The following is a 21,248-nucleotide window of genomic DNA, read 5'->3' as shown; positions in this document are numbered from 1 at the left end:
CTGTTGGTTTTGCTAATTTTTGATTCCTTGAAATTTTAACAGATTGACGTGATTCTTTTTATGCTTGATAAGTAATTATAGTCATTTGATTCCATTTTTGAATCTGTAGTGGTACTTCTCTCCCCAGGGTCTTCGGTAACCTTTTTTGTAGATTATCTTGGGATACTTATGACTGTTTCCATAACTACATGTGTAAATGATGGTTATAAGATTCCTCTGTCTATTAATAAAAAGCATATATATCTTCATATAAACTTTTTTAGTAATTGGAACAAAATCGCAGACGTTTCATTGGGCAATAACTTTGCACGGGTATAATAATATAACAAAGAAAGTGTATTTAACCCTTGAACGCATAGCTACTCTTTTTTTTATTTAAACTCGTCATATCTTTTGAATGGAATATCCGAATCAAATCATTTAAAAGGTGATATGAAGGTATTAAAGTGGTCTTAAATAATGATTTATTTATTATGATAAGGATCAATACCTAGGTACGAATAAAAAGCCTTTTCTAGCGGTAGTATTTTAATAATCCTTCTATCCTACTTCCTACTATCCTACTAATATTATAAATGCGAATGTTTGTAAGGATGTGTGTCTGTTTGTTGCTCTTTCACGCAAAAACTATTAAACCGATTGCAATGAAATTTGGTAGGTAGATAGCTGAACAACTGGAATAACAATAGGCAATATTTTATCCCGATATTCCTACGGGATACGGACTTACGCGGGTGAAACCGCGGAGCGCAACTAGTTTTTTATAATAGGACTCGTATAGTGACGTAAACACAAAAGATAGAGACATGCTGTCGTGACATTTTTTATAGTGTCCTGAAAAATTGTAATACATCATTTTATTCTATCATTAATAGTTTTCACAGTGCACGCGATTGAAGGAAGAGTTTTGTCTAATTTTATACACCTTGGGTTAGATTATTCAAGTTTTAGTAAGCATCCCTAATTTTTTTGATGTCACTCGAGAATAGTGAAGCTTGCTAACAGTGAAATAATTTTTTTAATCGGTCCAGTAGTTTCGGAGCCTTTTCATTTCAAACAAACAAACAAAAAATCAAATCTTTCCTCTTTATAATATTAGTATATTAGTATAGACTCTAATTTCGAAATGGCGATCGCCGTACAAGGTTTGTGACCCCACAAACTTGTAATTAAACGTCTACTACCCCCCCTCTGTACATCAAAAAATAAAATAAAATAGCGACCTCTGAGAAACGTACACTATGGCCTAAAAAGGGAACATTTCAATGAACTAATTATACAATTAGAGAACAAGGTTGAATTTTGTCACTTAAAAATTGCTGTTTTTTTGTATCTGGCCCGAATGACAATTACTTTTAAAATTGACCTATTGAACTTCTGAGGCGGTACAAAGTGCACTCATATAATTATGTTTCAAACCGCAATCAAATGGGTTAATCCGTTTTACAGCTAACATACATTTTGTACATACAAAACAAAAATATAATACAAATTTTATACAATTTTTCTTTCATCCGACGTTTCAGTGTTGTAAGTGAAAAACACATTTATTGTGGGAGTCGAGCACACTTCAGCACAAATTGGACCGGGTCCGGCGTGAAACAATAGTATGCTACTGTGTTTCGTTCGGAGGCCCATATCCTTTTCCTTACCCTTCCCAGTCCATTCCTTTATTCCTCTCGCCAATCCTTTCTTAATCCCTTCACAAATTAGTAAAATTAGTAATAAGTCGGCAATCCATTTGTAGAGGGGTAAGGTCTGCAATGGACCTTACGCCTCTCCTAATGTTCATGGGCGGTGGTAGCACTTACCATCAGGCGTCCCACCAGCTCCATTGCCGACTGTGACATAAAAAAATAATGAAATGTCAATTTCCAGTTCTCTAAAAAAAAAAAAAAAAATCGGACATAATGCAATAAAATTTAAAACTTGTATTAAAATGTATTAGTTCAGAGAACCTACTATAGGGAAAATGAAAACCCATGGAACGATGCCGCTCAAGCACCACAGGACAGTACTCTGGCATCATTAAATTGTATATAAATAATATGTATTTATATACAACTAGCTGCACCCGGCAAACGCTGTTCTGCCTTACTCTTATCATTTAGGGGTATGAAAAATAGATGTTGGCCGATTCTCATAGATACCGGATAAGCACAAAAAATTTCATCAAAATTGGTCAAGCCGTTTCGGAGGAGTATGGCAACGAAAACTGTGACACGAGAATTTTATATATATACAATAAACTCGTCATTGTTCACTCCGAGACAACCCGGAGAGAACAGGGACCTTCCCCAGGAGAACTAAGGACTGATGAAGATAAATACTGTTATGTTTTTAAACCCTTTTACTTTGACCGCCTCCTTGGTACAGTGGTTAACGCGTGAGCTTAGAGCCGAGGGGTCCTTGGTTCGATTCCCGGTGGGGACGCCAAAAAAATGTCTCGGTCTGGCAGGACACAGAAGGCTGATCACCTACTTATCCATAAAGAAAATCGATCAATGGGGACAGAGGAGTGATATCTAATTTTTTTTAAACCCTTATAAACAAAAACATATCTTTCTATCTTTTTCGACAATGTTAAAACGAGTAAATGCAAAAAGTTGCTAAAAAATTGCAAATTAGTAATTGCTTATGCGCATAAAAATACCGAATACATAATCCTTATCGTAGATTTAACACGTGATTAATTATATGAAGTTGCGTATTATATTTTTCAATTAACTTTAAATTGAGAATTTATGGTAATATACAATCTGTTGCATTTTAATAAAAAGGAACACTGGGAAAAAAAGGTGTGCGATTCACACACGATAGAAGTGACACTTCAGTAAATCGACAGAAGAATGAGATGAATACATATAAAATAGTATGTATATTTCTGTCTCATTCTTTGCCGGCTTCATTCTACACATTTTTGAATTTGTGTCTTTTATCTGTCCTTTTATCCGTTGCATCAGGTTTGAAATCACAACGATTCTAAAGAAGTTTCACTTCAATAATTGAAATTGATGTATAAGTAATATATGTATTAAAACAGTATGCTGTATCGAATCCCTTAATTTAATTCCCTATTCTTACCACTAGATGGCGTCTTGTCAAATGGAAACAATTATAAATAAAAAATCGTTAGTAAATTTTATATTCATATAGTATATTGCGTGTTGCGTATTATAAATAATAATTTAAATATAGTTGAAAAATCGCTTTAACGATAGTATCTTATAAATTGTGTCAATCGCTTTTATATAGAGTCGTACGTAAGAGAATGATTGAATCCTGGCTATGTAGGCTTGTAATTCTAATGTCATTAACATCTCCCTGTCACGTAAAACGTACCTACGTCATGAAATATTAAAAAATAATTTATAAACCAACACAATGGTTAACATGAAGAAAATCATGCGTGTCCAAAAATTTACAATTTGCACACATGTGTTGAAAAATGTAATAAATCAACCGAAGTGAAGTTGTTTTATAGGAAGTTTTTTAAGGTCACTCACTGTCTCTTTGATATGGATGGTACAGTATTAAGTAAGATTTATATTTATTCTACATATTTTTTGTTCTATTTGTGGTTTATTAGCTGCGCCCCGCGGATTCACCCGCGTAAGTCTGTATCCCGTAGGAATATCGGGAAAAAAAGTTGCCTATATGTAATTGGGGTACCACTGAAAATCAGAGCTGAGGCGTTAAGCCTCAGGTTTCCTGAGTGTTGGCACACACACATAATTGTTAAGTGTAGCCGTTAAATTTTCATTTTTTTTTGTTTTTCTGTTATTTTTGATTTATTATATGTCTGTGTCAAAATAAATGTTTTTCTTTCTTTCTTTCTTATTCCAGTTGTCCAGCTGTCTACGTACCAAATTCCACTGCATTATTACTCTTATTTATACTTTTCTATCTATTGTGTTGTGTACCTTGTTTCTTGAAATAAGTTATATTTTATTATATTCTTTTCGAAATTTAAATGGGACCACACGGGAGGACTCAGCTCTCAAATAAACGACAGTATCACCCAGTTCAAAGTTCTGAGGTAGTAAGCCCAAAAAATTTCAGTCGAATAATAAACAGAGAGAACTTCATCCTTTTTAAGTCGGATAAAAAGTCATCTTATGTACGTTCAGGAATTAAGCTCGACCCTTTTTTATTTATTACTAGTTTTTGACCGTGGCTTCGCACGCGTTAAATTCGGATTTGTATAATGGATGTTATCATACAATAAACCTTCCTTTTAAAACGGAACGGTTCACAGTTTTAAATATAATTTTAAACACTTATTATTGGCTCAGCAAATCCAGATTTAATGGTAGTTTAAGATTTTATATAACTTTATAACATAATTTTATTATTTATTTCCTAATGTGTATGAATATTAATGAATTATTATTATTATTCATTTTTTATTTAATGTATACGTAGCAATATTATTATCTTATATCATTATTTATTTATTAGCCCTTTATTTCAAGTAAAATGTGATCGTTTTAGTAAGTTTATTATGTCTTTTTTATTAATTTATTTATTTTTTTCTGTTACCCATTGCGTCGCCACTCGAAACCTTAGCTCATAAAGGGGACACTCAAAAACAGCGCTGTAAATGTTCTTAACATTGCAGCATAGGCTGAGTTGCCTCCTTTTTGTCTGGGTCGTTATGACAAACTCCTCATATCTGATGCTGGTCTTCTTCGTTTGTGTAATTTTATATAAATGTTGTGTAATTGTATCTATTTCTTGTTTTTTATTTATATAATTTCTATCATTGGCGTGTTGTGCTCTCCCTGATAAATAAATGTTTCTTTCTTTCTTTCTTTCTTTCTAAATCACTTTATCTATAAAAAAACTCATCAAAATCCGTTGTGTTATGAAAGGTCTAAGCATACATACGTACATAGGGACAGACGCGGGAAGCGACTTTGCTTTATACTATGTGGTGATTACTTTTAGAGTGGGGAAATCTAGCATTGGTACGCACAGCCCCCAGAGGAGAGTTCGTGGGCTGTGTCGGATTCCTACCGACTAAAACCCCACTGTGTCGTCGACTCGCTTTAGTGAAGGGGCCACGTGTGCTTGTGGGAATTCGTCCGCGACCAACTTAGCGTGACCCTGCCATAAATAATTTAAATCATTCCAGATTCCGAAGTAATGTACCATAAAATGATTAAGCAGATATGCGACAGATATAACAAGAAATACACGAACGATTTACAAGTCAAGGTAACGAGAAATTATTTTATTATTAATGGCGTATGTTTCTGCTCACGTTACCCAGTTCTTTATTCCCTCAATTCTTTTCTTTTCTCTTTTACAATCTCTTAAAAGAGGGCAGCGCATTTGTAGAGGCACTACCTCTATAATCTATGTTTCTTTTTTTTATGTCATAGCGGGCAACTGAGCTGGTGGTTCGCCTGATGGTAAGCGATCACCACCACCCATGAACATTCGCAAAGGTAGTGCCTCTGCGAATGCGCTGCCCGCTTTTAGTGGGTAAGGGAAAAGGAACGGATTCATGACAGGAAAGAAGGAATGGAGTGGGATGGGTGAGGAAAAGGAAACGGGCCTCCGTTCTCTCCTCCATGTGTATATAATACCGAATTTATCCGAATTACTTTCATAACTTGATGTATATTAACTTTCCCATGTCAACTCTTTAATTAACCGCGGTCAAGGGTAAGGACCAGGTTCTGATGATGATGATTATAAATGCGAAAGTAACCCCTCATGTTTGTTTGTATTTTCAACACGCCTAAATCTAATGATTCAGATGAAATGGATATAGTTCAAGACCCGAGAATGGACATGGGATAGTTTTTCTCCTGGCATTCCCAGGGAACGAGAAAATCGGGAAAAACGGGAAATATACTTGGAAAATCCTGGACTACGTGTCTTGCCGTTAAACGCGGTGGCAAATATTAAATGATGTATTTTGAGAAATTTTGAAAGAATAGAAAAAATTTTGATCACGAGGCAGGATGTATTTTATCAATTCAAAAGAGTTTCTCATGGAAGTCTAGTTGAATGAATAAATGTTTGAGTGTGTGTGCAGAAGTATAATTTTACGTATCATTTCCAGCTGTACGGAGAGACGGACAAGCAAATATCTGTCACTGTGGTTAAGGAGCTTAAATTGCCGATATCAGCTGACGAATTTGAAAATCATTTGAACAATATGGCGCAGAAACTGTTACCCAGTGCACCCTTGCAGAAAGGTAGGAGACTTGTATTATTAACCAACTTCAGAAAAAAGAGGTTCTCAATTCGTTTTTTTTCTGTTTGAGGTAAGAGGTAACTCTTTCGATTGGATGAACCGATATTTATGATTCCTTTCGTATTTGAAAGCTGATGCCTCCTGTGGAGTCACATTAATTCGATTAAGGTCTCACAATATGAAGGCGGCTCAGTGTTTTTGTTAAAATTTATTATTATGTTTTTATTTATATTGACACTCTTTTATTAGATTCGTATGTTTGTATCTAACCGACTCGTTTGGACTCGATTTTGACCCACATTAAACGAACCTGTACACACATTAAGGATTATTTATTTTATTGTCCTGAATACGATCGCAAGGATTTAAATAATTTCCTTATGCATTTTGTATAAGAGCATGTGAGACTATTCAGTCGATTCTATCATTAAATGCGAATTTAGTTTTAGTTTTTTAAAACTACATATAACTACATACTATAAAACAAAAACCCCTTCTCGCCGTCTGTGTGTCTGTATGATTTGATCTTTAAAATCGCGCAATAGGTTTTTTATTAATATTTAGAGCGATTCACGAGGAAGATTTTTAGAAACTGCATATTGGTTTTTTCTCTAATAATCATCTGTCTTTATTGTAGTGCCGATACGTAGTTAATCATAATAATTAATATTTATGAAACTATTAAATTAGTGCAATAATAAATCTTTATTAAACTATTATAATGGTACAATCATATTCATTGAAACTGGAGCCTGTGTTAGTGAAAACTGTGTACACACATTAAAAAAGGGTACATGGATGTGTATGTGCGTGTCTGTGTGTGCGTGCGTGCGTGTGTGTGTGTGTGTGTGTGTGTGTGTGTGCGTGTCTGTGTGTGTGTGCGTGTCTGTGTCTCTGTGTGTGTGTGTGTGTGTAAATACAGGTAATGTTTATACATTAGCTAGATATTATTATCTAGGTGCTGAAAGACTGCTAACTCACCTACACGACCATAAGATACCGATGGCGCTAGCCACCAACTCGACGGAGCAAGCGGTGCGGCTGCACGCCACCGCCAGGCCGAAGCTCTTTGGTTTATTCCATCATAAGGTTTGTTATTATTGTTGTTATTTAAACAGAGAAAAGAAAGTTATTTATTTGTGTGATAACGGGCAACTGAGCTGGTGGTTTACCTGATGGTAAGCACCACCTAACATCACCACCGCCCGTGAACAGAGCAGAGGTACCTCTGCGGATAGGTTGCCCGCTTTTAACGGGTAAGGGTAAAAGAAAGGATTGGCGATTGGAAAGGAGGAATGGTCTGGGTCAGGTGAGAAAAAGGAATCCGGCTCCCCCACTCACCGTACGAAACAACACACAGTAGCATGCTAATATATCACGCCGGTCTTCTGTGGGGGTGTGGTACTTCTCCGGTGCTTGTTGGCCTAATTCGTGCCGAAGCGTGCTCGACTACCACCTTAGATGTATGAAAAAATCATTTACAAGCACCTGCAACAGTTAGCACTTATAAAAACTTAAAAATTAATATTAATAATGCTTAGTTACATTCATTTATTCAAATTTTGAATTAATATATGTGTCGTTTTCTTTTTTCAATCTTATTTTTCTTGCATATATATCGTGATGATTCTTTAATCATGCTCTTGGTACATAATCCATTGTTTTTTGGTCCCTTCTTCTCTATATATACAGGTAAGCGTAACAGACTCCCAAGTTGTCCGGGGTAAACCACACCCAGATATCTATCTGGTGGCCGCAGCCAGGTTCCCGGATAAGCCGAAGCCGAAACAGGTGAACATTGTTACTGTTTCATCACTATCACCGATTTGTCTTAGATATTTCTAGAGTAGGGTGATCAATAATTTTGAAATTTTGAGACTGAACATAAAGCTATTTAAGTACTGTTGACTAGCGGTAGCGGCCTAAAGCCTCCTCAATAAATCTATCTATCCCTCAAAAAATTTTTAAAATTTTTAAAATCGCAATTTGTATCTCGACTCCAATTGAATATATACAAAGACCATTAATAAGATACCAACTCTCAATAGTGTCTGGTGTTCGAAGACTCCACAGTCGGCGTGTTAGCAGCGAAGGAAGCTGGAATGCAGGTTTGTTTTTTTTATCCTGATATCATCATTCAGATTCACATCATACAGATGACCGTCTCCTTGGTACAGTGGTTAACGCGTGAGCGCAGAACCGAGGGGTCCTGGGTTCAATTCCCGGTGGGGACGTACAAAAAAAAAATGTCTCGTTCTGGCAGGACACAGAAGGCTGATCACCTACTTGTCCAGAAAGAAAATCGATCAGTGAAACAGATATACATCATCTGCCCCGTACCCCACTAGGGGACACGAGACTTCACTTTTATCATTCAGATAGTTACATAAAAAAGCTTTCTATTGAGATGGATGGCCAATTTAGAAAGAATTGCAGTTTTCCAAAATCTAGGTTACAAATAATAAGTTATTTATAAAGTACTTGATTTGATGAAATCTAGACTGACGTTGGGACTAACTTAAATAAGGCATACTAAATAACTATAATGTCTCAGGTTGTAATGATCCCGGATGCACGTCTTGACCGCGAGCAAACCCGGCAGGCGACACTTGTCGTGAAATCTTTGCTAGACTTTAAGCCAGAGATGTTTGGTTTACCGCCTTTTGATGAAACTCCCGCCCGATCCAGTCAATATCTTGAGAAGAATAATGATTAATAGGTTCTGATGTTATCGCGCTCTCGCTTCGCTTCGCCTTCGCCAGTGTAAATAGAGGGATTTAAAGATATATGTTACTGACATATAAACAACAATCCCGATAGATTTGAGACAGTTTTAAATTAATTAATTACCTTAGTAAATAAATCGTTGTCAAATGCTTTACCATATATTTGGCATTGTATTTATTTATTTCTGTATATTTGCATTGGCGTATGTTTGGGAATAAATATGATTTAATCGTGTTGGGTATTTTATTTCAAACTCAAGAATGCTTAATAGTTTGTGAAGTGAATCTGTGCAACATATGGGAGTCGAGCACGCTTCGGCACGAATTGGGCCAGCTCGCACCGCGGAAGTTATACACCATCACAGAAGACCGACGTGGAATAGCAGCATGCTACTGAGTTTTGTTCGGTGAAGGGGGGGGGGGGGGGGGGGGGGGGGGGGGGCCGGAGGCTAATATTCTTTTCCTTTGAAAAGACTGGGATGGGTAAGGAAATGGTAAGGACTGGGATGGGGACGAGAGGAATCTTTATTCCTCTCGTCAATGCTTTGGTAATCCGTTCCCAATTTGAAGTCAACAATCCATTTGTAGAGGCTTAAGGTGTGCAATCGACCTTACGCCTCTCCAAATGTTCATAGGCAGTGGTAGCGCTTACCGTCGGGTGACCCACCAGCTCCATTGCCGACATTGACATAAAAAAGGGTTTAATGCAGAAACTATTAGGATTTTTCACTTTTTTTAACAATTTGGAAAGAGGAAAGTATGTGACCAGACATCTGTTTTCTGTCAGACCATGACCTTATATATGCGCTGAAAGAATCTTTCAAATCGGACCATTAGTTCCTCAGATTATGTGCGTTCAAACAAACAAACTCTAAGCTTTATTATATTATACTAATATAATAAAGCTAAGAGTATATAAATATCCTGTAAAAATGAAACACTAAAAACTGCTTTACACTTTATTAGAACCAAACCCAGTGTTACAAATCACATATTTTTACATTAACGCTACCAAGGTACGAATTAGGAATATATTAATTTATATTTATACATATTTACATATTGTATATATATTTATAACTTTACAAACTAAATTGTGAATTTTTCAAACTCAAGGTGACACAAAAAGCTAATTATATTACAAAGGTTACCCTTCACGAATTAGGCTGAGCCAAAAACGTTGAATTATTTAATATATATACGTCCCTTTCCCTCCTACCAAACAGTTTAGCGTGCCATCTCTTTTCTTAAAATGCACGTGTATGTTTTTAAATCGCCAAATAAGCTATCTGTCTCTTTCATATAGTTGAAATAAAAATGAGACGAATATACTTTACAGTTCATTTTATTTAGGCGCAGTTTAACGACTTTCTGATAAAGTACAGATCAGATACAGATACAGATCTAGCACCTGACATATATTTTTATACATTATTTCTCATTTTAACCGACAGATAAGCTAAAAAAAATCTAGAATATTTTCTTATTAAATAAATTAACTTTTAAAATAATATCTTTGTACAAGAACAATAAGAGAATACATATAAATAAAAAAAAATATAATAAACAATTAAAAACACGATGGCAATACAAATTTGGTGATGTCTATTAGAATAAATTCTTAGCCAAATAGTATTAAGTACCCTAATCTATTTGTATAGCTATCTCTTTTTAACATACAGATTTACAGTTTGCTAGAGCGAGAAAACCTACTCATATGATTTGCAATCAATTTGAAATCAACCCATCTCGCTCTAACAAACTATTATGAGAGAAAGAGATATATAGAGAAAAATGCAAAAAAAAAATACAAAAAATTTCATCGAGATATTTAAAATGATAGAACGCTCAAAGGAGTTTTTTTCGAATTAAACAGTGGCTCAGCGACTCTTCAGTCGTTTTTCGTCAATTATATACAACAGATAACCGTTACATATGAGGCAAGATAAAATATCGACTAATCATTATCAGGTTTTAGCACCAAAGGACATTGTAACCTAGATAGGGAGCTATTCAGTGCTTGTTAGGTGCCTAGACTGATTGACAGTATTCTAGATTCTAAATAACTATAATATTAGGATGTGTTTCGCAGGACTCAAATTACAAACAACTGTGACGCGAGTTTCATGTCTTCAGATATCTTCTAGCATAACTAGAAATGGTTTAAAATTAATAAAAATGCGTTTAGCTCCCCAACTATCATAACATATAACGTATACAGTATATATACCATTCTTTTACTTCGTAAAATGAGAGAAAGTGGATAGAAACAGTTTGTTTCATATTTAATATATTTATTTTTATGTATTTTTTTAATTATAGTTATGGTTGAGTTTAGCAATGGAGATATAAGAGACAGGGAAATGGATTTCTTCTCACCAAAAATACAAAGGAAAAAAATGGTAATACATATTATAGAATATAATATTTTATTTAAAGTTGATATAATTTATTACATTAAAATGAACTAGGAGTAAGTTTTATTAAGAATTAAATTCGTTTTATTTTTCATTTATTTACAAAGAAATAAAGGTTATTTAGTATTGTCAATGGAAAACAACCCAGACTCGGAAACAGCTATGAAATAAGTGCGTACCATATAAAGAAACGCCACATGAAAGCCCATGATATATGTTACTATTTCACGCGAAAACAGCTAATCGAATCTGTATGGAATTTGGTACAAAGATAGATTATAGACTGAATTAGTACATAGGCTACGTTTTAACCGGGTACCACGCAAGTAACGGCGGGGGTTACAGCTAGTATAAAATAAACTGAACGCACAAAGCATTATCAAAATGACCAATATTAGAAATTATTTATGCTGAATTCAATGAATTTAATAAATTCAATGAATTTATATTTAAAATTTTTGATCATATACCAACTTTAATAATAATATGCTATAAATGTATACCATGAATTGGTATAAATCTGACCTTACTCCCAGTTCCACGTTTATAGAACACTTAATTAATTAATATCAATATTTATTTTACATTTTAATTTAAATCTAGTAAACGATATACATTTAGAACTAGAGATTTTACAATTTTTTCTCTTTTTGTGCAGTCCCCAGACATAGTCTGATTGTTAGGCACTTAGCATCCCCGAACGTCGGATAACTGAGACGCTCAAATGAAAATGTTCGTTCAAAAACGAATCACATTTTTCCTTTGTAAAACAAATAAACTGCTTTCATTTTAAAACCGATTAAAATATTCAAAGACCCGATTCTTTAAACAAAACAATTTATTTTTTATTTCTTTTATTTTCATTTGGTTCCATATACATATGACAAATGACATTTATATTTTAATATAATATGTAGTTACAAAAAACTGTTCAATTTATTCCTTAAAAATAACTTCAATAAAATAACATTCAACAGTTATATTATAACGTCGGTTATTTCACAGTAATAACCGGTTTTATACCAATTTTATAATAACTACCACATAACATAGTATCGTCTTTTATTATCCCAGAACAAAAATAATTGAATACGAAGCTCTCTTCGAGTTTGCACTATTTTCTCTTATGGCACTCATACGAGTTAGAAAGAGACAGCTATATTTCCACTAGTTGACATACATATAGTCATCACTTTCTAACTCTATTTCAGTTACATATGTGAAAACAGTACAAACAGGTTTTCATCAATGACATTTGAATAGTTTTTATAGCTTAAGTCACTGTGTTTATTACATAAACTTCAGTGACAGAGACAGCAATATGTTGACAACTTGCATCTCTCGGTTACAATTTATGTATTTATTAATTACTCTTCTTTTGAAGTTGTATGAAAACTATACGTACATAGAAAAACCTAATAATAATAATAATAATATATTATAAATATTTCTATTGCACATACATCCAAAACGCACATAAAATAACACCCTGTTTCGACCTAGGTGTTGCCAGGTCAATAAAATTTAAACACTTGGCCATTTTTACAGTTAAATGGTTGAAATAAAAAAAAATATTTACGTGATTATTACGATGCGATGTAATAATATGTTGGTTTACGAAGCAGATAGAAGTATAGTATTTTCTTGTGTTTGATTTTACGCGAGCATTATACATTTAGAAATTAAAAAATTTTAAACGCGATTTATTCATTATATTATTAACCCGACGTTTCGAACACTTTACAGCGAGCGTGGTCACGGTGAGGTCAAGAGAAGACAGTCCCCAATGAATAAATCGCGTTTAAAATCCGTTAAAAAGTTTTTAATTTCTAAACGGATACAAGTAGTTGAGAAGTAACTAAGATTTAAAATTCATACGAGGAGTTAAGCGGAGCCTGTACTGATTAGTATGGAAGCTATTTCACAAACACACATGAAACATAATCCAAAAACTACCTACATATTTCACATCTACATATACACACACAATATTATAAAAGGAAACTTTATTTTAGTATGTTTGTAACGTTTTCACGCAAAAACTGCTGCAGCGATTTCAAAAATTCTTACGCCATTGGAGAGTTGCAACTTCACCGAGTGTCACAGGCTATATATATACTGTGAGCGAAGCCAGAGCAAACAGCTAGTATTAATTCTGTACAGTGAATAAAAAAATGGTTGCCTGTAAAGTCGGTTTTACGGGCGAAGATTTTACGTGACAACGTCTTTTTCTCGGTAGAATATTTATTGATATGAATATTATTAAATTGCACAATAGGAACAAGGAATTGAATGAAAATAAGAATTGCACAAATTTTAACTATAGAAAATATTATTTGTTTACTAAAAAGACAGAGACAGAGACACAAGCACGCGCCGATTCAATGCGCCTAATTCTCTAGTGCTGCGCGCGCGGCGGACCGATCATAGTTCGGTGACTCATCGTAACGTTACACTTTTTCATAAGTGCCTCCGAGCCGCAACCTAATTTAAGACGTTGTCACGTCAAAAACCTTAGGAAAAAGGTCTTTATACAATCTGTCGTCACTGATCCTTTGATAAGTGGACAAAGTTTGAATTAAATCTGTTTTTATCTATAATTAATTCAAGTCAGTATTTTAATCTGTCCTTTTCGAGTGGTTCAAAATCTAGTCTAAAGTAGTTCGGGTCACAAACAGAGGCGATAATGAATTCAAATAATCTTAGCATCAATATCAGCAAAAAAGGGGTGCCGTGGCTAGATCACACCTTCAACTAATACTGGTACTAATTTAAGTCTAGATCTCTTAGTCATTAGCACCTATAAAAAGACTTTTGAAAATTAAAAAAAAAAAATGTATAATTTTAAAGATGTGACGTTTTCAAATAAACCCTTTCGGATATTATAAATGTGAATGTGTGCTTGTTTATTTGTCTGTCTGTCTTTAATTTACGTCGTAACGAAGAGGCTTACGGTATGATTTTAGTGCCTGGAGATGGTGATTAAATTAGATGGACCGATGTATGTATGTTTGTTACTTTATCACGCGAAAACAACTCAACGCATCGGTATGAAATTTGATACACAGATAGATTATAGTCTGGATTAGCACATAGGCAACTTTTTACCCGGGTACCCCGCGAGTGACGCCTCGGATCACAGCTAGTACTGGTATATATTAAAAAGGAATATCATATATTCATATATTTATATTTATTATATACGTAGTATGTCTATGTAAAATTCACAGTACAAACATTCCTTCTTTCCTCTTTGTCGGTAAACCACAAAAGGAAACATAGATAGAGGTAGTCTACCTCTGATCAGAAACGTTAGAAAGAGAGGAAAATTCACGGTAACCTATCTATCTCTCTCTTTCTATCTCTATATCTCTCTCTCTCTCTCTCTCTCTCTCTCTATACTGACGCAACAAATCATCAAATTATGCCATCCACTTACTACGTTTTCTTCTAACTGCGCATGCGCAATAGTGACAAATGGGATACCGATATCTTCCTTCCCTTTCTAACTGAGGGAATTATCTGTTTATAATCATAATAATATATCCTGAACAGAACCTAAGGCTGAACGTAATTGAATACAAGATTTAATCTATAATAGAATTAAGTGCATATTGTTGTCAACAATCAACTATCGCTCTTATGTACCACAACACACGGTTGCTTTTAAATTGATCTAAGCTAACATCTAGGCTTTTAGGCTTCTAGGCTATCTAGGCTTACTTTTAGCTTTACTTATTCCAATGAGAGAAAATGATGGCGAAGATATAGCTGTATTTTTCCCACACTGGAATAAGTACTGCTTTAAGGCGTCAGGCTTACTCCCCAGAACTGCTAAACTCTATGTAATGAATATATAAAAGAATCAGTGTAGTTCAATTTCACTAAGCCTTTGGTGAGATAATTTTGTAAGATTTTTGATGTTTTTAAGTTTTTTCTTCTTAGCCTACATAACAGGAATTTGAAGTAAATCCCGGTAGAGGCAAGTTTTAAATAGAATTTTAAATTTTCTATACAGCCGCATTTTAATTTAGTTTTTTTTTTTTGAGAATTTAAAATGTGAGTTTCTTTGTTTAGATATTTGTCCGTCAATCACGCTGAAACTACTGAACGGATTTTGATGAAATCTGATATACGGACAGGGTATGAGCTAACTCGGGTGCTAGGATACTTTTTATCCCGATTAAATGTTCCCTTGGAATAAAACAGGAATCTTGCTATCCGGGCGGTCTATAAACAAATAAGGAACAATTTTCCGGTCAAAAACGGATATTCCGGTTTTCGGTCACTTAAATATAGCTTCTGATGTAACAATCACGTAAATTATGAAATAAACTAGGAATTTACATACATTCTAAATACCATTATCCCCCTTCGTCAAGTATCCGATTGTGTGATGTACTTTTTAACATTTAAATCGCGTTTTATTTCCAAATCCGATATAAATCCGTTAAATTTGACATTACCTCCCGAATGGACATCTGATGTATCCATACCTATGATTAAACCATCAACAATACGACATTTTTTAATATTCGGTCCGTCTTCATTATTAAAACCATTAATTTTAATATTACCCGAAATATCATTTTCAAATGTTTCCACTTTTTCTGATTTAGTTTTTATTTTGTATGTATTTTTATTTTCTTCGATAACATCATTATTACCTTGCGTTAGATTCATGGCTCTTTTATCTGATAACGCATCTGCTTCAATAACTGCATCTTTCTCTTCCACATTCATATCTTCTTGTATGTTATCCTTCTCCAATTGTCCATTTTGAGGCCTATCGTTTGAATCCAATTGTGTTATATCTATCTCGCTTCCACTAACAGCACTTTCAAGTTCAGCACCATCTCTCTGTCCCTGTTCCTCTTCACCTACATTGTTATTTGCGCCATTTCCTTCTAGAACATCACCGACACTTTTGTTTTCTTCTTCCATCAGCCTCTGTTCTTCGAGCGCTTTCTTTTCAGCCAACTCCTTGCGTTTCTGCGCGTTCCACCACGGCATGAACGTTTGGAACACGACCCGCGAGCGGTGCTGCGGCTTCAGCACCCACGATATCGCCATTTCGACGTCTGCAATACTGTAATTTTAAGCGTATACAGTATTATTATGTGAAATGTTTGTACCGAAACCGGTTGAATTGAGTTTGAAATTTTATAAGCGAATTATTTTTTTAGTTCACGTACTACATAAATCTAACATTTCTTAGTTATATAGTAGGGTTTTCTACTATTAATTTAATTGCTTCTATTCACATTTTATCTTGTGTTTTAATTGTTTAATTACTTATTACATATACAATCATTGGCACGACTAAAAACAAAAGAGAATGCTACTGTACAAATATTTTGAAACCAAATGTATATTTAGAGACACAGGTACATACATGGCTTCCCCGGCTTGGCCCGGGTCTATCTTTTATCGTAGTTGAAATAATATGAAGTACTTTGTTTTGCTAAGATGGAACAACAAACTGTACATGGTGTGCAAATTTAATCAAAATGGGTTGAATAGTTTAGGGAGTCCATCGCGGACAAACAACGTGACACGTAGTATTTTCTTGTGTTTGGTTTCACGCGAGTATTATACATTTAGAAATTAAAAACTTTTCAACGGATTTTAAACGCGATTTATTCATTATATTATTAACCCGACGTTTCGAACACTTTACAGCGAGCGTGGTCTGGTCGTGGTCAGTCTCCCCGTGACCACGCTCGCTGTAAAGTGTTCGAAACGTCGGGTTAATAATATAATGAATAAATCGCGTTTAAAATCCGTTGAAAAGTTTTTAATTTCTAAACGTGACACGTAATTTATTTATATTGAGACTTGCAGGTTTACAAATATTATGGTCCAGACAATCCAAGAAACTTTCAGATTTTCTAGAAATTACCAGCTTGCCTTGCCGGCTCTTCTCCGTAGAAACTTTTCGAACTGCTCTTTTTATTGTTATTGGTATAATAAAGTGTGTATTGAATTCAACTTACCGGCGTTTAAACCGCTCGCGGTCAAGCGCGTGCCGCTCCCAGTGGCCGGCTCGCGCTTGGCGCGCGGCGAACGCCCACACGCGCATCACGTGGACTTTCGGGGGGTGGGGGGAGAAATGCACCTGGAATTTGGGCAAAAACGAACTTGTAATACATAAATTCAATGATAAATATAACGAAACAATTCTATTAATATTCTTCATCTATTCATTTAGTCACATATATGACTAATAGCCCAGGTCATATTTTATTTCGACAAATACAATAATTTATGTACTAGCGGTCCGCCCCCGCTTGGTCCGTGGTACATAATATATAGCTTATAGCCTTCCTCAATAAATGGGCTGTCTTACACTGAAATAATTTTTCAACTCGGAGCAGTAGTTCCTGAGATTAGTGCGTTCAAACAAACAAATTCTTAATAATATAAGTATAGACATATATTTTATACTGTAAAACCATAAATATTTCCATGTTAGTTTTTATATAAATTCAGTAAATGATGATTTGGCAACATCACTAACATAGTATGAAACAAAGTCGCTTCTCGTATCGCGTCCCTATGTACGCATGGATGCTTACAACAGCGCAACCGTTTTTGATGCGGGTTTTATTCAACAGATAGAGAGATTTGAGTGGACGGTGTATGTGTATATCAAAGTGTGTATAGGATTATTAGGATTAGTAGGATAACTATCAACAAAAATTCTTCATAGAATCATAATATGTGTGACGTCAACCACGGGCCACGTCTACCCATTGCGCATCACGCGATCGTGACTGAGTCAGCGTCAGCGTGACGTCACACGATGACCGCCCGCCCGCCTCGTCATTGCGTTGACTCAACGAGCGACGACCTTAGACGGTATTTTGGGAATTCAGTATTGCACATATAGCTTATAGTATACTGAACTGAACCCTCATAGGAGTCCCGTGTCCAAGCAGTGGGAACATATATGACTGATGATGATGATGATGATGATGATGATGATGATAATGATACATACCTTAAGAGAGCGTCCATAAATTACGTGAGGTGTTTAAGGGGGCGAGGGGGTCGAGTAAAACTTTCGAAATCTCTTTTGGGGGAGAGGGGGAGGGGGTTTATAAATATTACTTTTTTTTTTAACCGTAACATCCTGAAAAATGTCTCACGTAATTTATGGACGCCCCCCGGCCTACATTGTTTTTTTTTTTTGGTCAACAGTACACCCAACAATCTGAAAACAATGCCGCTGTAAAGCAAAATCGCTTCCCGCGTCTTTCCTTCCCTATGTATGTATGTATGCTTGGATCTTTAAAACTACACAACGGATTTCGATGGGGTTTCTCCGTCAACTGTCGCCCAACAAATGTTTCACGACAACACCGTGGTCATGCGGTCAAGCGAGTGGTTACCCTCGGGGATCGGAGCGAAGCGTTTTTTTTTTGGTGGCCTTCATGTGGAATCCCTCGAGGGCCCCTCAATCTTACGCTCACGCATTTGTCATCGAATTAAATAGACGGAGCGTCGGCGGCTCAGTGGTTAGGATCTCGGATTAAAACGCGAACAGACGGTGCTTCGAGATTTTTTTTTAATATAGATTATTATTAATATAATATGTAGCACGTGCGAAGCTGGTGCCAACAGCTAGTCCTACTAATATTATAGATGCAAATGTTTGTGAGGATGGATGTATGTGTATGTGTCCGTTTGTTGCTCTATCACGCAAAAAACTACTGAACCGATTGCAATTAAATTTAGTACGTAGATAGCTGAACAATTGGAATAACACATAGTCAACTTTTTATCCCGATATTCCTACGGGATACAAACTTACGCGGGTGAAACCGCGGGGCGCAGCTAGTGTATAATATAGCACAATTACAATCACAAATATCATTTATATTCGTTAACACTTAATTTACATATAATATATATATATATATATATATATATATATATATATATATATATATATATATATATATATATATATATATATATATATATATATATATATATATATATATATATATATATATATATATATAATATATTATAAAGCTGAAGAGTTTGTTTGTTTGTTTGAACGCACTAATCTCAGGAACTACTGGTACAATTTGAAAAATTCTATCAGTGTTAGATAGCCCGTTTATTGAGAAAGGCTACATATGTACCACGGACAAAGTCGGTGCGGGCCGCTAGTATTAAATACATTTGATCAGCGCTAATGTAGCGAGGGTGTTTAATATCTGGCTACCCGCCAAATGGGCTAAAATCATTTTATATTTCAGTACATATATATTAAAATTTATGTATGTTAATTGATGTAGTAACGTTTTGTATATTAAATTAGAATGAAATTATTTCAATTTGTAAAGTAAAAAACTTTTCTTTATTTTAAAGCTACGTTATGCCTCCCGTGTGGTCCCACTTCGATTGTTGTTTTGTTTTGTCACAATGTCAGATACCGTACTCCTCCGAAACGGTTGGACCGATTCTCATGAAATTGTGTGTGCATATCGGGTAGGTCTGAGAAACGGCCAACATACGATAACGAGCAAGGCGGTACAGCGTTTGCCGAGTCAGCTTGTAAATATAAAAATAAAAAATGAATCGATAAATGTGTCGCTAAGTAAAACTCGAGAACTGCTCTACCAATTCGGATTTTTTTTTTGTATTGTTCTATTAAGACTCAAGAAATGTTTTTTTTATTTATTTATGTCATATGTCATGGCAACTGAGCTGGTGGTTCGTCTGATGTTAAGCGATCACCGCCACCCACAAACATTCGGAGAGGTAGTGCCTCTGCGAATGCGCTGCCCGCTTTTAAGCGGCAAGAAGATAAAGAAATTACTGACGACTGGAAAGAAGGAATGGACTGGTAGAGCGGAGGAAAAGTAAATGGAACATATTATGGAGAGAACCAGTGGTGAGAACCTCGGACTACAAAATCGACAAGTCGGAGTTAGAGACCGGGCGAGCGTGCAGGAAATAAATTGATTTTTCAATTTATCTGCGCATGCGGATAACATCACCACTGCTTAAAACGGTGAAGGAAAACATCGTGAAGAAACAGGCATGTCCGAGAATCAAAAGTTCGACGACATGTGACATCTGCCAAGGCCAGCGTGGTGGATTATGGCCTGAACCCTCATAGGAGGCCTGTGTCCCAGCAGTGGGAAAAAAATATATGGGCTGATGATGATGATGATGATGGTGATGATGATGATGATGATGGAGAGAAGAAATGTACCACGGGCGACGCCGGGGCGGACCGCTAGCGAGCTGTTCATTCACCATGGCCGCTGGCGAAGCCGCGCTAATAGAATTATTTCGTCACACCGTCCGCGTGGACACAACGCCTCGTGTTATGAAAGCTAATGCACTATAAATTCACCTTATCTCATGTTTTGTCGTTTCGAAATATAACTCTGAATACGTGAGAAATACATAATATATAATATCGTTTGAAACATATGGTGTTTTGCAATGGATTTCTTCATGTATTAAATAGCTAACTTTTCTAATTAAAACTAAATAAAGATTTACGAAATGGCGGAACCAATCAAATCAAATCAAATTTATTTATTACTAACTTTTGCCCGCGGCTTCGAACGCGTAAAATTCGAAGTAGTTTAATAGACATTGATGTTATCCCGCCACAGTAATCGAAATTCTTCTACTCTTTCGGTTTTAAGTGCCTTAGGCATTATATTTAACAAATTACACAACTATTAATTACATTATCATAATCATGAATCCAAATATAACTCAAAACCCCAACCCCCCAGGCAAAACAGATTCAATTTTTTTGATGTCTCCGCTTGGACTAGGATAACTACCTAGTCTTGCCATAAATATTGTAATAAAGAAAAAAGAAAATTGTTAACTGCAAATAACATTTATTACTTT

General features: G+C 35.3%; 2 protein-coding genes across 2 annotated transcripts in view; one reads left to right on the top strand and one right to left on the bottom strand.

The window, feature by feature from the left end:
* The first annotated feature begins 1,126 nt into the window (after positions 1–1,126).
* On the top strand, positions 1,127–8,927 carry LOC119838097 (probable pseudouridine-5'-phosphatase). Its single transcript, XM_038363908.1, has 8 exons — positions 1,127–1,145; positions 3,469–3,537; positions 5,138–5,220; positions 6,077–6,212; positions 7,170–7,300; positions 7,904–8,002; positions 8,260–8,319; positions 8,766–8,927. The coding sequence occupies exons 1-8, from the start codon at positions 1,127–1,129 to the stop codon at positions 8,925–8,927; spliced, it is 759 nt and encodes a 252-aa protein (XP_038219836.1).
* A 6,550-nt stretch (positions 8,928–15,477) lies between these two features.
* The window catches only part of LOC119838228, a 12,581-nt gene continuing 6,810 nt past the window's right edge, over positions 15,478–21,248 (bottom strand). The window contains exons 2-3 of the mRNA XM_038364079.1: positions 17,351–17,472; positions 15,478–16,443 (exon numbers count right to left, since the gene is read on the bottom strand). Coding sequence (XP_038220007.1) covers positions 15,732–16,443; positions 17,351–17,472 — 834 coding nt within the window. The 3' untranslated portion in view covers positions 15,478–15,731. The remainder of the gene's footprint in view (positions 16,444–17,350; positions 17,473–21,248) is intronic.

Source organism: Zerene cesonia, unplaced genomic scaffold (genome assembly GCF_012273895.1).
Source record: "Zerene cesonia ecotype Mississippi unplaced genomic scaffold, Zerene_cesonia_1.1 Zces_u001, whole genome shotgun sequence".
Classification (NCBI taxonomy): Eukaryota; Metazoa; Arthropoda; class Insecta; order Lepidoptera; family Pieridae; genus Zerene; species Zerene cesonia.
The sequence above is the reverse complement of the archived record's forward strand: the minus strand, read 5'-3'. Positions and strand labels throughout refer to the sequence as shown.

Coding starts and splice junctions, on each gene's coding strand:
- LOC119838097 (XM_038363908.1), top strand. Junction 5,221..6,076: donor CGAACGATTTACAAGTCAAG/GTAACGAGAAAT, acceptor TATCATTTCCAG/CTGTACGGAGAGACGGACAA. Junction 8,003..8,259: donor ATAAGCCGAAGCCGAAACAG/GTGAACATTGTT, acceptor AACTCTCAATAG/TGTCTGGTGTTCGAAGACTC.